The 15,057-nt window shown below is 42.9% G+C and overlaps 1 protein-coding gene across 5 annotated transcripts in view; it reads right to left on the bottom strand.

Annotated features, from left to right (window-relative positions):
• The window catches only part of dnah12 (dynein, axonemal, heavy chain 12), a 379,348-nt gene that overhangs the window by 118,653 nt on the left and 245,638 nt on the right, over positions 1-15,057 (bottom strand). For all 5 annotated transcript variants that reach the window (XM_068051688.1, XM_068051689.1, XM_068051690.1 and 2 more), the window contains 3 exons: positions 4,760-4,952; positions 4,487-4,648; positions 2,757-2,951 (listed from right to left, as the gene is read on the bottom strand). In XM_068051688.1, coding sequence (XP_067907789.1) covers positions 2,757-2,951; positions 4,487-4,648; positions 4,760-4,952 — 550 coding nt within the window. The remainder of the gene's footprint in view (positions 1-2,756; positions 2,952-4,486; positions 4,649-4,759; positions 4,953-15,057) is intronic.

The following is a 15,057-nucleotide window of genomic DNA, read 5'->3' as shown; positions in this document are numbered from 1 at the left end:
GTGGTCAGCAGAAACCTTCATACTCCCCCTGTAACTCACCACAGTGCTTCCACCAACCTTGCCTGAGCACAATTATATCAAAAGCTACAAGTTATTGAAATGGGCCTTCAAATAGCCCCAGAACAGGGCCCATTTGCTTTCAACACTTCTTGTTTCAGGAGTGAATAAGGAAAGCACTCCTTACATAGTCATTGGCCAATTTCAGTACTTGTGTGTTGCATCAGCTTGTTGATGTCAGTGGCATCATGATCTCACCCTTCCAACTTCTTTGGTTGCAAGCAAAGGTATGTCAGTGTACAGCCACTCCAAGTGGCAATAGGTGATTGAATTTCACACTCTAAGAATTTATATTAGTCAGCTGCTTCAGCATAGCAATTGACCTTGCTTGTGGTGAGAATCTACCAATCTTAATGTGGTCTGGTTCTCTAGTATTTATTAAATATACCATTAGAGCATTGTCTTTAGTAAAATATTCATTCATCGTAAACCCTTCAAGATAACAATAGTTAGCTACATCAGTGCATGTCTTCAATTTATTCCTGTATAGTAATTATTCATTTTTATTGCTTTAAAACACAGATTCATGTGCAACTATGAGGATTCGGACGACCTGCTTCTCAATGTTGTTCTGACATGACTTAGCTGGGTTTTAAAAAAATATGGTTCCAAAAATTATACTTGGCCAATACGGTACGGGAAAGAATTAGAGCAGTTGTGACAAACCAACATAAGTGAAACAATTCAGCTAAATCTTTCCCCATTCAGCCACATTAGCCTCTAATGACCACACAGATACCGTCTGACTATACTCACATTGTACATTAATTATACGGAGTCTCAGCATGACTCACTGGATTCATACAGAGATTTTATAGACGACCTCCAGAACAAGGGTGCAAGGGTAGTAGTTTCAAGTCTATTTTAAGTCATGACTAGGTTACTGGAGAGGAACAGTCAGATCACTGGATCTTTGTAAAATTAAGTTCCACTTTATTGACAACTGGGAGTTATGCATGGGTTAAGTAAGTTCCTTAGGAGGGACAGCCTCCATATAAACTCCTTTGGTGCGCAAAAGTTTGCATTGGGTTTCAAACTAGCTTTTAGGAAGTATTTAAAGTGGATCAGCTTGGAGACAGTATAGCCATGTTTAATGATAACTTTACGGAGTTAATGACCACTGCTTACAGACTAAAGATTGTTAAACTAGCTAAGGAGATGAGAAAAAAGAACTCTAAGAAAGTAGATGACAGACATTTAAATTGGTTTATATGTGAATAAATAAATAGGTAAAACTCCATCATAAGTTGCTTTGCAAAAACTAGATATTTTGTGCATTTCTTGAGACATGGACAATCTCTTTGCAGTGTTAGCACAGAAGTTAACCTAAAAGACTACAGCAGGTCAAGGAAGGGGTGTGGTTGCTATCTCGATCAACAAGCATCTTTAGAGCACTAATCTTTACAGCTTTAGAGAGATGTGATTTTTGGTTCTGCTAAAGATATCAGGGTTCAAATGGACCAGACTCACGGGAGGGGCTAATTATTGACTATTGTTACATAACAAGTCACTATAAATCTCTAAAGCATGCCTTTTAAAGGGTGACATAGATTTCCCCAGTGTCAACTAGAGAACAAACATATCTACACACAACATTCCCCCCCCCTTTTAAGAGGCGCAACTAATAAAGCAACTGAAAAATAAATTGTACTTTCAACAAAACAAAAGGAAACTCATAAAACTAAATCATAATGTTAGTTCAGATATTCTATTCCTTGCAGTGCCCACTGGTCTCTGAAAGTCTCAAGTGTACTGGTAGGCACCGCACACTCCCTCTCCAGGATCACCCAGGTGCAGACAAGATTGCAGAAGAATAGATAGTGTTTGTGTAAACAGCTTGATTCAACTAAATAGGTTAGAGAGTACCAGGGACTCCCGTTATATAAGGCCAAAACTAGGTTAGATGATTTTTTTCCCCCAGAGAATAGTAGACCTTTAAAACAGACTCAAGGGCATGCGGTGAATGCTGATTAGCTGAATTCCTTCTGGCTGGGGCAGGGTTCACCTTGGAAAAAAGGTAGATACTGTGTTACATTAATCAGGACCAGAGTGGTCCCCTAGACTAGTTTTGATTACCTAATATTTTTAAAAGGAGACCAGAAAGGGATTTTACTGGTTTTGTTCCCTCAAATTGACTATTTTTCTGTCTCTCCCTGGAGATTATGTGACTTTTGGGTGGATTACAAAGTGTAAATATTGTGATGCACAAAGCATTGCAGTTGTGTGGGACACACTGGATGGGCCAGTCTTTTTCTCTCCATTATTGTCATGTTCATATGTTTCCTTATTAATATAACAGTCTTGAATTATAGAATGATCAGCAAGAAGAAGGTTATTTGGCCCATCATGCCTGTGCCAACTTTTTGGAATAGCTAGCCAGTTAGTCCCACTCCCCACTCTTTGCCCATTGCCCTGCAATTTTTTCCCTCCAAGTATACATCCAATTTTCTTTTGAGTATTACTATTGAATTTATTTCCATTCCCCTTTCATGCAGTGCATTCCCGATCACTACAATTCAATGAGTAGAAAATAAATTTCTTCATGTCACCTCCGGTTGTTTTGCCAAACACTTTAAATCTGTGTCTTCTGGTTAACGTTCCTTCTCCCTCATTCCTGGTGCCATTATAGTAAATTTCTTCTACATCCTCTCTACTTGAATAGTAACATAACTATCGTACAGTGGAAATCTTTAACACACCTGGAACCAGTCAATAGTGCAGCAGTTGATGAGCGAAGGGAACTGTCTCAGACGATTTCGGAAAGCATCTCCAATGGGGCTGAAGGCCACCACAACGTGCAAGTTCGCTCTGCAGCGACTCACAAAGAAAGCAAAGAGAGCTAGAGGACTGAAGTCTGCATTTTTGTTTCCTGCTTGAGCTGCAATGCGGACACCCTATGCAAGTAAAATAAAATCCCTTATCACCAAATGCTGTTATAATTTACTCGCACAGTCATAAAATATTGCTTCTTTCTTATTTAAAAGACACTGTTCTTGACATTCCTTGGATCGTAATCTTAATGATTGTGCCAGCACTGCACCCATTGGTGTCCGCCAACATTGATACTGCCAGAGATTGTGGGTTCATTGGGAATGGTCCTCATTAGCCTGAATCAGACAAAGAAAATGCCATTAAATCTACCTCCCTATCTGGGAAGATTTCAATTTGTTTGACTCGACAAACGGCTCTCAGTTTGCTCTCTTTTATATTCCTTAGTTGATAAAAAAAAGCATAACTGCTAACCTCATTCAAAATATACCAGGCTGTTAGATCCATAAATGAATCAACCACATTTGAACCATGTGTTTAACCCATCATCAAGCCTGTTATCATGGAGGCAATAACAAGCATAGGCTGAGGCTTCCTTTTTAAACTATCATGTATAATGCTTGACTTAAAGGGATAGCTTTCTGAAAAAAACAAGACAGAATTGCTGTTTTTTAATTACAGCACTCTTAAAATTTGAATATGCTGTGTGGACGGAGTTAGTGCAGTAAGAACCATGTCTGCTCAAGGTGACAGACATCACAAAATCATAGAATGATACAGCACAAAAAGCAGCCATTTAGCTTATTATGCCTGTGCCAACTCTTTGAAAGAACTATCCAATGAATCCCACTCCTCTGCTCGTTCCCCACATAACACCCTTTAAACGAACTGTTCCGAAAATTATTTTTATGAACATACAAATTAGGAGCTACTCCAAATACATATAAATTAGGCTACTCGGCCCCACGAGCCTGCTCTGCCATTCAATAAGTTCATGGCTGAACTGATTACTCCACATTCCCACCTACCCCGATACCCTTTCTTATTCTTGCTTATCAAGAGTCTATCTACCTCTGCCTTAAAAATATTCAAAGACTTTGCTTCCACCACCTTTTGAGGAAGAGAATTCCAAAAGCTCACGACCCTCTGAGAGAGAAAATTTCTCCTCATCTCTGTCTTAAATGTGTGACCCTTTATTTTTAAACAGTAACCTCTAGTTCTCGATTCTCCCACAAGGGGAAACATCCTTTCCACCCTGTCAAAACCCCTCAGGATCTTATATGTTTCAATCGCCTCTTATTCTTCTAAATACCAGCGGATACAAGCCTAGCCTGTCCAACCTTTCCTCATAAGACAGCCCGCCTATTCCGGGTATTAGTCTAGTAAACCTTCTTTTGTTAAAATCAAAATTTTTTTTGGACTGGGCTCCTGAGGCAATTTACATAAGGGTTCACACCTTGCACAAATGCTTTATTCTGAGGCAAAATATCATCCAATCTGTGGTACAACTGGAACATTATACATTTTCATGAATGTACAACTTATGTACAGCTATGCATTACACCAGATGCTATCCATCACATATCTGAAGTGTGAGCCTAAGCATTTTAAATTTACACTATGTATTGTTGCACATTATGGATAAAAAGATGTTTCATACCTCCATGATCTCCTGTTTTTCATCAGCTGCAAAAAGGTTTGGCACTTCACCAGTATTGAGTAAACTGTCTACATCCTCTAAGAATGCCTCCTCTTTAATTTGTGTATCTGTAATCAGGAACACGGTGGGCTGACCTTTCATTCCTGCACTTCGAAGCAAATGCTATCAAAAAGCAAAATAGTTGTGTTGAACACAATTTTTCAGTGATAAATTTGAGGTAAATTTATTAATATAAATTAGCAGTGATTCTAACCAGATTTTAAAAATTGTTACCTTCAAATCCTCTCTCCATTCATTCGTTCCATAGCTTTTGGAAATTTCAGGCTGAAAGATATTCATTTTGGACATTGATGTGGCCAAACGAGTTATGGACTGACGTCCACTTCCTCCTACTCCAACCAGAAGAGCATTACCTCTTGCCTGTTTCAGTATTCGACTAATCCGGGACAAATGCTCCAACATATACCTAGCAGAAAATTTAAATTTGACTTTTTTCCCTTATTAAGGCTACCTGTAGTTAAACCTGTTTTAAGAACAAATGGCACATTGTGATTACTACAATAATTCGACCTTAAACATTTTGGGGAAAAACTTGGCTTAAAGACTTGAAATCTATGCTGGGCACAGACCTGATCAGAGACACCAGCAGTGGAGGCAGAGGATGGAAAAAAAGAGGTGAGAGAGAGAGAGAGCAGGGGAATGACGTGGGCCTGATCAGAGATACCAGCAGTACTGGCAGTGGATAATAGAGAGATACAGCATTGCAATATTGTGGACCTGATCAGAGGCACCAGTAGCAGCGAACAGTAAAAGACAGACAGTGGGGGACTGTGGGGGCCTGATCGGTATACTTCCGAAAAAGCAAGGAGTGGCTTCAGAGGACAGCAGGTAGGTGAGTATTAGGTTTTTGTTAAAAACTAGGCTAGTGCTTTAATCTAGGACCGAGAAACTATAAAGCAGTGTACTAAATTTCTAACTTAGTTAGTCAAACTAATCAATATATAAAGGACAGGTGGTAGGTGGTGTGGGTGGCTTCTATTTTTCACCTCCCAATTGACCGCAGATAGAGTTTTGTTTTAAAAAAAGGTTGGTTAGTCCCTGGTGTTTTAGGGTCAAATAAATAAACAAACAACAGGTTTTCTCGTGGGTTAAAAAAAATAACTATTTTTAAACAATTCCCGAAATGGTCGCAACCTCACCCACACATACACATGCATACACAAGAACAGATAGATAGGGAAAAGGGCAGGATGCAATTAAAGTCCAAATTACTGTTCAAGAGTCTGTTGCTGAAAGAACCTTCAGAGTTGCTTTTGGGAGGAAATTTTATAACAGTGTTGCAGTCCTGAATGTTCCTCGTCTTGCAGTTGCTGAAGTGTTGTAATCTTCTGTGGTTAAAACTAGCCCAAAGTTGGTGGTGTGAATCACAAATGGAGAGTCTCAAAGTTACCTTGCAATTTCTCTGCTGCATTTGTTGTTCAAGTTGTTATTCTTCTTCTGAGCTGGACTATATCTCACAGCCTCTGTCTAGAACTGCCTTTCTGTGGTCTTTGGTAAATCTCCCCTCTCTCGCCAGAGAAGGTAAAAATCCATCAGGTGACAAAGAGCCCTCTCCCCTGGTATGACAACCAATGGTCCAGGATATGGAAACCATTGCTATCTGTTGGCATCTGGATGGGTCCTTTCTGTTACAATGGTGCTACTTCACATCTATTCATCTTGGTTTGGGCTGTAGAGTCAGGCTGTCTATTGAACCTTTGTTAGTTCATTCCAGTACATAGGAATCATCAATACCTAATAGGATCCTTTCAATTTCAATGGGCTCTCCCCAGAGCTAATTCAGACAAAGTTAATGAGTTTCATCGTCAGCAGATGGATATGTTTATTGACAGTACAGGATGAGTCACCTGACCTCTACTCCATTTTGACTGTTATACAATGTGCCAATTTTCTTGTGGTTCAGTTGACTTTTATTTCATAATTCCTCCAATTTATTGTTTATTTCATCATGGCTCTTTCCAAGCATGACAAATAGAATTTCAATTGGGGTAAGTATAACAGTAAGGGAATTAGTATTAAGAGTATTATCACAAAGCAGGTCTAGAGGCATTGGCTAAAATTAATAGTTTATACATGGTATTAACTAGATTCTAAAAGAGGAAATAGAGATTTTTTTCTTAGATCATGGATGGGCAGCTGAGACCTGTTACTTGCAATTCCTGCACTATGTGGGAAGTTCAGGACACTTCATGTGTTTTGGGGGACCAAGTGTGTAAGAAGTGTTTCCAGTTGCTTGGGCTCAAGCTCATGAATTCTGAGCTTGAGGGGCAGCTGGAGTTCCTGTGGAGCATCAGGGAGGATAAGGGCTTCCTGGATCGTATGTTCCATGAGATGGTCACCCCACAGGCAGTGCGAGTTCAGGATAAGAGATGGGTGGCCATCTGGAAGTGTAGGAAGTGGCAGGAGGTACAGGAGTCTTCAGGGTGTGTGTCACTCTCAAACCGGAGATTGCTGGTAGTGATAGCCTTGTATGCTATGGCGTTTCAAGTGCTCATCTAAATACTTCTTAAATGTTGTGAGGGTTCCTACCTCTACCACCACTTCAGGTAGTGTGTTCCAGATTCCAACCACCCTTTGGGTGAAATTTATTTTCCTTAAATCCCTCTAACCCTCCTGCCCCTTACCTTAAATCTATGCCCCCTGGTTATTGACACCTCCACTGAGGGAAAAAGTTTCTTCCTATCTATGTCCCTCATAATTTTGTATACCTCAATTATGTCCCCCCTCAGCCTTCTCTGCTCTAAGGAAAACAACCCTAGCCTTTTCAGTCTCTCTTCATATCTAAAATGCTCCAGCCCAGGCAATATCCTGGTGAATCTCCTCTGCAACCTCTCCAGTGCAATCACATCCTTCCTCTCATGTGGAGACCAGAACTGTACACAGTACTCCAGCTGTGGCCTAACTAGCGTTTTCTACAGCTCCATCATAACCTCACTGCTCTTATATTCTATGCCTCGGTTAATAAAGACAAGTATCCCATATGTCTTCCTAACCACCTTATCTACCTGTGCTGCTGCCTTCAGTGATCTATGGACAAGTACACCAAGGTCCTTCTGACCCTCTGTACTTCCTAGGGTCCTACCACCCATTGTATATTCCCTTGCCTCGTTAGTGTTGGAAACAAAGGATGTCACTTAGGGGGCAAAGACAGAATCTATTTGGTTTGAGTTGAGAAGCAAAAAGGGTATGATCACATTACTGCGGGTATTCTATAAACCTTCATTTGTGAAAGAGACATAGAAGCAAATCTGCAGGGAAAGCATAGAGATGTGCAAGAACTATAGATATTGGGAGACTTTAATTATCCAAATATTGATTGGGATAATATTCGAGTAAAGGGTAAGGAGGGGAAGGAATTTCTGATGAGTTCTGATGAAAGGTTACTGACCTGAAATGTTAACTCTGCTTCTGTCCACAGATGCTGCCAGACCTGCTGAGCTTCTCTCGCACTTTCTGTTTTTATCATTAAGGAATTTCTGAAATTTGTTCAGGGGAACTTCCTTGACCAGTATGTTCTCGGTCCAAATAGGAAAGAGGCATGGCTGGATCTGGTGCTGGGGAATAAGGTGGGCCAAGTGGACCAGGTGTTTGTGGGGGAACATTAGGGTATGAGCGATCATTGTATCATAAGGTTAAATTAGTCATGGAGAATAGAAAGGAACAATTTAAAGTAGAACTTTTGAATTGGAAGAGGGCTAACTTCAATGCGATGAGAGGGTAAAATGGAACAAGAGTCTGACGGGAAAAACTATAACGGAACAATAGGTGATCTTTATTTATTTATTTAGAGATACAGCACTGAAACAGGCCCTTCGGCCCACCGAGTCTGTGCCAACCAACAACCACCCATTTATGAAAACAAAGTGATTCCTGACAACGCAGCCTGCCACTGACGTCATCAGGCTGCGCCGCCGTGCGCACATGCGCAGACGGTCTTCTACTCTCTGCGCATGTGCTGCGTTCCGGCGTGCCAGGACTGGTTAGTGCATGCGCCAATGACGTCATCACGTGACGTGTGCTTCTTCAGGCAACGCGCCTGGTCGGTCTCTGCGCATGCGCTTTATGCAATGCTAACGGGTATTCATGCATGCGTCAACCTTCTGATATTCACGCATGCGTCAAAGCTTCGGCGTGAGTTTCTGAAAGTGGAAGGAGGAGAGGTTTCGTCGGGCATTTTATCGCAATTATTTAGTCGTTTTGGAGATTTCAGTCTGCTTCATTTTCATTAGAAAGAGGAGATTGCTCCAAGGTAAGTTGCTCTGCTGTCGTAAGCTGCTCTGAAAACATTTCCATTGTCTGGGACATTGCATGTGCTCCAGTCCCTGTTGTAAATTGCTCTGAAAACATTTCCATTGTCTGGGGCACTGCATGTGCTCCAGTCCCTGTTGTAAATTGCTCTGAAAACATTTCCATTGTCTGGGGCACTGCATGTGCTCCAGTCCCTGTTGTAAATTGCTCTGAAAACATTTCCACTGTCTGGGGCACTGCATGTGCTCCAGTCCCTGTTGTAAATTGCTCTGAAAATATTGCCATTGTCTGGGGCACTGCATGTGCTCCAGTCCACTGCACTGCACTAAATCCTTTCCATTGTCTGGGGCTGTGTGCAGGCAGTACATGTGCTCCAGTCCCTGTTGTAAGTTGCTCTGTTCCTGCACCCATTAGAGCCGTGCACATGGACTCACAGCCACATGTTTCCCCCATCTGCCCTTGAAACAACCATGCAGAGCCTTGTGAGACTCCGCAATTGCCAGCTGCTGCCTGTCAAGCAGAGAGGGCATCCAAAGCGGTAAATTACTTGGGGAACATTCAGAAAGAAGAGACTGAGCACTGAAAGAAACAAGCATGCCGTGTCCAGTGGTAGCACAAATGTGAATGCTCTTGCTGAGTACACAACTGGTGAGGTGGGAGTGCAGCCACACCATTCTCCATCCTCAGTGTTGCTTGAAGGCAAAGGTAGATAAGAGCGAAAGAAATGGAAGGTGATGCTGATAGTAGTAGGCAGGATTAAATGGGAGCGGATGGGAAGGCACACGAGTAACATAACCACTAGCAGGGAACAGCTGGCCTAAATGGCCTGCTTTATGTTCATAGTCCAAAGAAATGTGCTTCTTTTTCCAGCACCCTCACATCATTCATGTTTTCCCTGAGAGCAGTATTGAACCATCACGAGATAGGGGCAGTAACATCATCCTGACTCCGACAGCTGAGTTGGGTACTAAGTGATTCATTCATCAGTACATGTCTTTACTGCAGAACATAAAGCATGCTCAACAGTCATTTCATTGGAGGAGGGAAGCTCTGACACTGATGTTCTTTCCTTATTTCTTTTCACGTAAAACATGCCCTTGAGAAAACAATCCTTGAGACTTAAGGTCAGCATTCAAGCCACGAAGGCAACTGGATCATGCTGCGGAGCTTGTCACGATACGGAAAGGAACCTTGCATTTATGGATGAAGTGGGAGCGCACTTTGGGATGCGTTTGGGGAACATTCACCAAGAATTGACTGAGCTCAGACTCATGTGATTTTGCCTTCTTCACATGGACAATACAGTAGTGGAATAGAGAGCCACACGTTCATTCACCACAAGGCTCTCCAGGAACAATCTCTTTAGTTCTGCATAGCAGAGACTCGGCCTGTCTGTCTCACGGGAATGCTGGCAACACAACACTCATGTATCCATGCACAGCAGTGCCTCGAATGTTTAATGCACTTAATAAAATTTCTCAATAATTAAAGCTGGAATTGTTGAGGTTTTTGATGTTATTTTCCCGACTTTGCAACTGCACTTCAGATATTCAACTGCGGTGTGGTCCTTGGGGTGGGAGGGGGGGTAGGGAAGAGGGAGGGGGTTGTGAAGGGGTGGGGTGGGAGAGGGGGGGTTGTGAAGGGGTAGGGAGGGTTATGAGGGTGGGAGAGGGGGTTGTGAAGGGGTGGGGGGGGGGAGAGGGGGGGTTGTGAGGGGGAAGAGGGAGGGGGTTGTGAGGGAGAAGAGGGAGGGGGTTGTGAAGGGGTGGGGGGGAGAGGGGGGAGGTGAGGGAAGAGTGGGGAGGTGGGGGAAGAGTGGGGAGGTGTGGGGAGGTAGAGAGGGGGTGTGGGGGGGTAGTGGGAGGGAGTTAAATTCAGAAGCCCCTGAAGAGAGGGATGCAAAAGGCAGGGACCAGAGAGCTGCAATGCCTGAAGTACAGTTGAGAAGTAGGGGAAAAAGTGGCTGGATGTGGGGATCTGCACCTGGAGAGAATGGCTGGATGGAGAGGGCCGGAAGCGAGAGGCCATAGAGAGCCACGGGGAACGAGCGGCCGAAGACCTTGGTGTCGCCGGGTGTGGGTAAGTTCGGTAAGTCTTTTGCTGTCGCAAATATATGGCGCATGCATAGAAAAACGCACCCCCCCCCTCACGCTGCTGTCTCCGGCCGCTCCGCCTCCCTCCGTCACTGAGCCGTTCGCTCGCCCACTCGTCGGCGCTCCGGTCCCCCCAGGCCCGCTCCGCTCCCCTCTGTCACCGGCCCTCTCCCCCCATCCCTCCCCGGCCCGCGCCCCGGCCAGCTCGTTCGCTCTCTCACTCCACCATTGTGTGCTGAAATGTGTTTGTTAGGTTGCCTCCGTGTGATTATTTGAGCAGCGCCATCTTTAGTCCTGGCAGCTGCCTAAAGTCGCAGTCTGTGACGTTTTAGTGGCACATGCTGCATTTGCGCATGTGTCACAACAGCGCCCCCTAGCGGTAGCGTTGTCAGCAAATGCAGTCTTATACTAATCCTACATTAATCCCATATTCCCTACCACATCCCCACTATTCTCCTACCATCTACCGACACTAGGGGTAATTTACAATGGCCAATTTACCCATCAACCTGCAAGTCTTTGGCTGTGGGAGGAAACCGGAGCAGCCGGCAGAAACTCACGCGGTCACAGGGAGAACTTGCAAACTCCGCACAGGCAGTACCCAGAACTGAACCTGGGTCGCTGGAGCTGTGAGGCTGCGGTGCTAACCACTGGAGGAGGTGTTTCAGATACAGGCTAGGTACATTTCAACCAGGGCGAAAGCGAAGGGAACCAAAACCAGGGCTCCTTGGATGGTGAGGGAGCTAAAGAAATTGATGAAACAAAAAAGAGGGTCTATGATGCATGTCAGATGAATTCTTCAAGCAGGAACCAGGCCAAATACAGTAAGTTGAGAGGAGAAATAAGGAGGAAAATAAGACTGGCAAAGAGAGAATATGTAAATAAAATGGCAGATAACATAAAAGGGAACCCAAAATCTTCTACCGGCTTGTTAACAGCAAGCAGGTAGTAATAGATGGGGTGGAGCCTATTCGGGACAAAGAGGGTAATGTATGCTTAGAAGTGCAGAGCAAGTTCAGAATACTTAATGAATATGCTGTATTGGTGTTTACTAAGGAAGAAGACGCTGACAAAATATCGATAGAAGTGGAGGTGGTAGAGGTAAGGGATGGGATGAAAATTGATAAGAAGGAGGTACTGGAAAGGCTGGCTATGCTTAGAATGGATAAGTCGCCTAGTCTGAATGGCTTGCATTCCAGGTTGCTAAAAGGAGTGAAATAGCGGAAGAGCTTTCCATAATCTTCGAATCTTCCCTAGATACATGGGAGGTGCCAGAGGATTGGAGAGTGGCAAATATATTCAAGAAAGGGTGTAATGACATTACTAGTAACCACAGGCTGGTCAGTTTAACATCAATGGTGGGTAAGATTTTGGAAACAACAATCTGGAAAAAAAACAACAGGCACTTGGAGAGGTTTGAGTTAATTAAAGACAGCCAGCATGGATTTGTGAAAGGCAGATCAGGCTTGACGAATTGAATTTTTTAATGAAGTAACAGAGAAGCTTAAATGAAGGGAATGTGGTGGATGTTGTCTATATGGATTTTAAGACTGCGTTTGATAAAGTACCACATAAAAGGCTGGTTAACAAAATTCAGGTTCATGGAATAGGAGGGTCAGTGTTAGCTTGGGTAAAAAATTGGCTTGAGGACAGAAAACAGAGAGTCGTGGTAAATGGTTGGTTTTCAGACTGGAGGATGGTGGACAGTGGTGTTCCTCAAGGTTCAGTGCTAGGACCACTGCCCTTTTTTGATATATATATATATGTAAATGACTTGGATATTGGAATCCAATGTAAAATTTCAAAATTGGTCAATGATACCACTTGGAGGTTTGGCCAACAGTGAAAATGATACAAATCAACTGCAGCAGGACATAGATAGGCAAACAGAATGGGCAGACAAGTGGCAGGTGGAATTTAATACAGAGAAGTGAGAGGTGATGCATTTTGGCAGAAAGGATGGGGAGAGGCGATATAGACTTAATGGCACCGTTCTAAAGCGTGTGCAGGGACAGAAGAACCTGGGGTTTCATGTGCTCAGATCCTTGAAGGTGGCAGGGCATACTGAGAGAGTAGTTAGCAAAGCATATGGGATCTTGCGCTTCATAAATAGAGATATCGAGTACCAAAGCAGAGAAGTTACACTGAACCTTTATAAAGCCCTGGTTAGGCCACAACTAGAGTATTGCGTCCAGTTCTGGTCACCATACTTTAGGAAGGATGTGAAGGTCCTTGAGAGGGTGCCGAGGAGATTTACCAGAATGATACCAGGAATGAGGGCTTTTTGGTTGGAGAAGCCTGGGTTGTTCTCCTTGGAACAAATAAGATTGAGGGGAGATTTGAGACAGGTGTACAAGATTATGAGAGGTTTCAATAAGGTAGACAAAGAAACGTTGTTTCCATTAGCTGATGGTACAAGGACTAGGGGACACAGATTTAAGGTTTTGGGCAAAAGAAGCAAGGGGGAATGTCAGGAAGAACATATTTACACAGCAAGTGGTAATGACCTGGAACTCGCTGCCTATGAGGGTGGTGGAAGCAGAGATGATGAATGATTTCAAAAGGAAATTGGGTGGGCACTTGAAGGAAGTAAACTTGCAGGGCTACGGGGATCAAGTGAGGAAATGGAACTGATTGGATTGCTCTATGGAGAGTCGGCATGGACTCATTGAGCCGAATGGCCTCCTGTGTCGTAATGACTCAATGACTGTATGCACAGGAAATATCTATATTGTGGTTCAACAAGAGGCTTTTGCTCGTAATGAACCTGTTTTCCATAACAAATAAAAATAAATGTTAAATTATACAGCTTTGTCAACTTTCAAGGCTCAGTGCTGAATTAACTATCCAGTTCAAATTCCATCAGTTAACATTAATTCACAGAATAACTGAATCTGGTTTAATCTGCTTTCGGTTCAAGTTTGACCTGATTACATGGAATAATGAGCAGTTGCCATCTGCAGCTGTAGCCACACCAGTCTAGAGTTGAGCGGTTGTCAAACTGCAGCCAGTACTAGCAGAATATGCAACCAATCAATTTTTAAAAATTGCAACATTTTTGAAGTTCTTTTCCATCTCGGCACTGGAGGTCCAGTGCGAAAATGGGGCATGTGACGTTGTAGTGGTATTGCAGTCACAAAGCATGCAAATTGAAACAAAACAAGCTTTTCATTAAGGTGAAAATACCGTTTCACTCATAGTCAGAATTATATTTTGATTTAAATAGTGAATAGTGATCATGAAGAATACAGAATAAACTATCACCATGGAAATCAGGCCCCTGGTATTATTAATCATTATAACTAGAGGGAGGCACATTGCTCTAGTTTCTTCAGGTTTGGGATTATCTGGACAGTAGGAGCACAAGAAAATGTGTTTGAAGTGGAATAACCATTTAAGAGTTAGAAAATGTAATATTAATTTCAATTAAATGAAAAAGTTCTGCCAATTTATTAAATTTCAGCAACAAAAACAAGAAATGCTGGATTCACTCAGCAGGTCTGGCAGCATCTGTGGAAAGAGAAGCAGAGTTAACGTTTCGGGTCAGTGACCCTTCTTCGGAACTGACAAATATTAGAAAAGTCACAGATTATAAACAAGTGAGGTGGGGGTTGGGCAAGAGATAACAAAGGAGAAGGTGCAGATTGGACCAGGCCACATAGCTGACCAAAAGGTCACGGAGCAAAGGCAAACAATATGTTAATGGTGTGTTGAAAGACAAAGCATTAGTACAGATTAGGTGTGAATATACTGAATATTGAACAGCAGCAAGTGCAAACCTGAAGAAAAACAACCTGAAAAAAACAGTGGGTGAGCAAACTGAACAAACTAAGATGAAATGAAATAAATGCAAAAAAAGATTGTAAAAAAATGTAAAAAATGTAAAAAGGAATGTAAAAAAAAAAGGAAGAAAAAATAACTAAAAATGACTAAAAATGAAAGTAAAGTGGGGGGCTGTCATGCTCTGAAATTATTGAACTCAATGTTCAGTCCGGCAGGCTGTAGTGTGCCTAATCGGTAGATGAAATGCTGTTCCTCGAGCTTGCGTTGATGTTCACTGGAACACTGCAGCAATCCCAGGACAGAGATGTGAGCATGAGAGCAGGGGGGAGTGTTGAAATGGCAAGCAACCGGAAGCTCAGGGTCCTGCTTGCGGACTGAGCGGAGATG

Source organism: Heterodontus francisci, chromosome 19 (genome assembly GCF_036365525.1).
Source record: "Heterodontus francisci isolate sHetFra1 chromosome 19, sHetFra1.hap1, whole genome shotgun sequence".
NCBI classification, from domain to species: domain Eukaryota; kingdom Metazoa; phylum Chordata; class Chondrichthyes; order Heterodontiformes; family Heterodontidae; genus Heterodontus; species Heterodontus francisci.
This window is presented reverse-complemented; position numbering and strand designations above follow the sequence as displayed.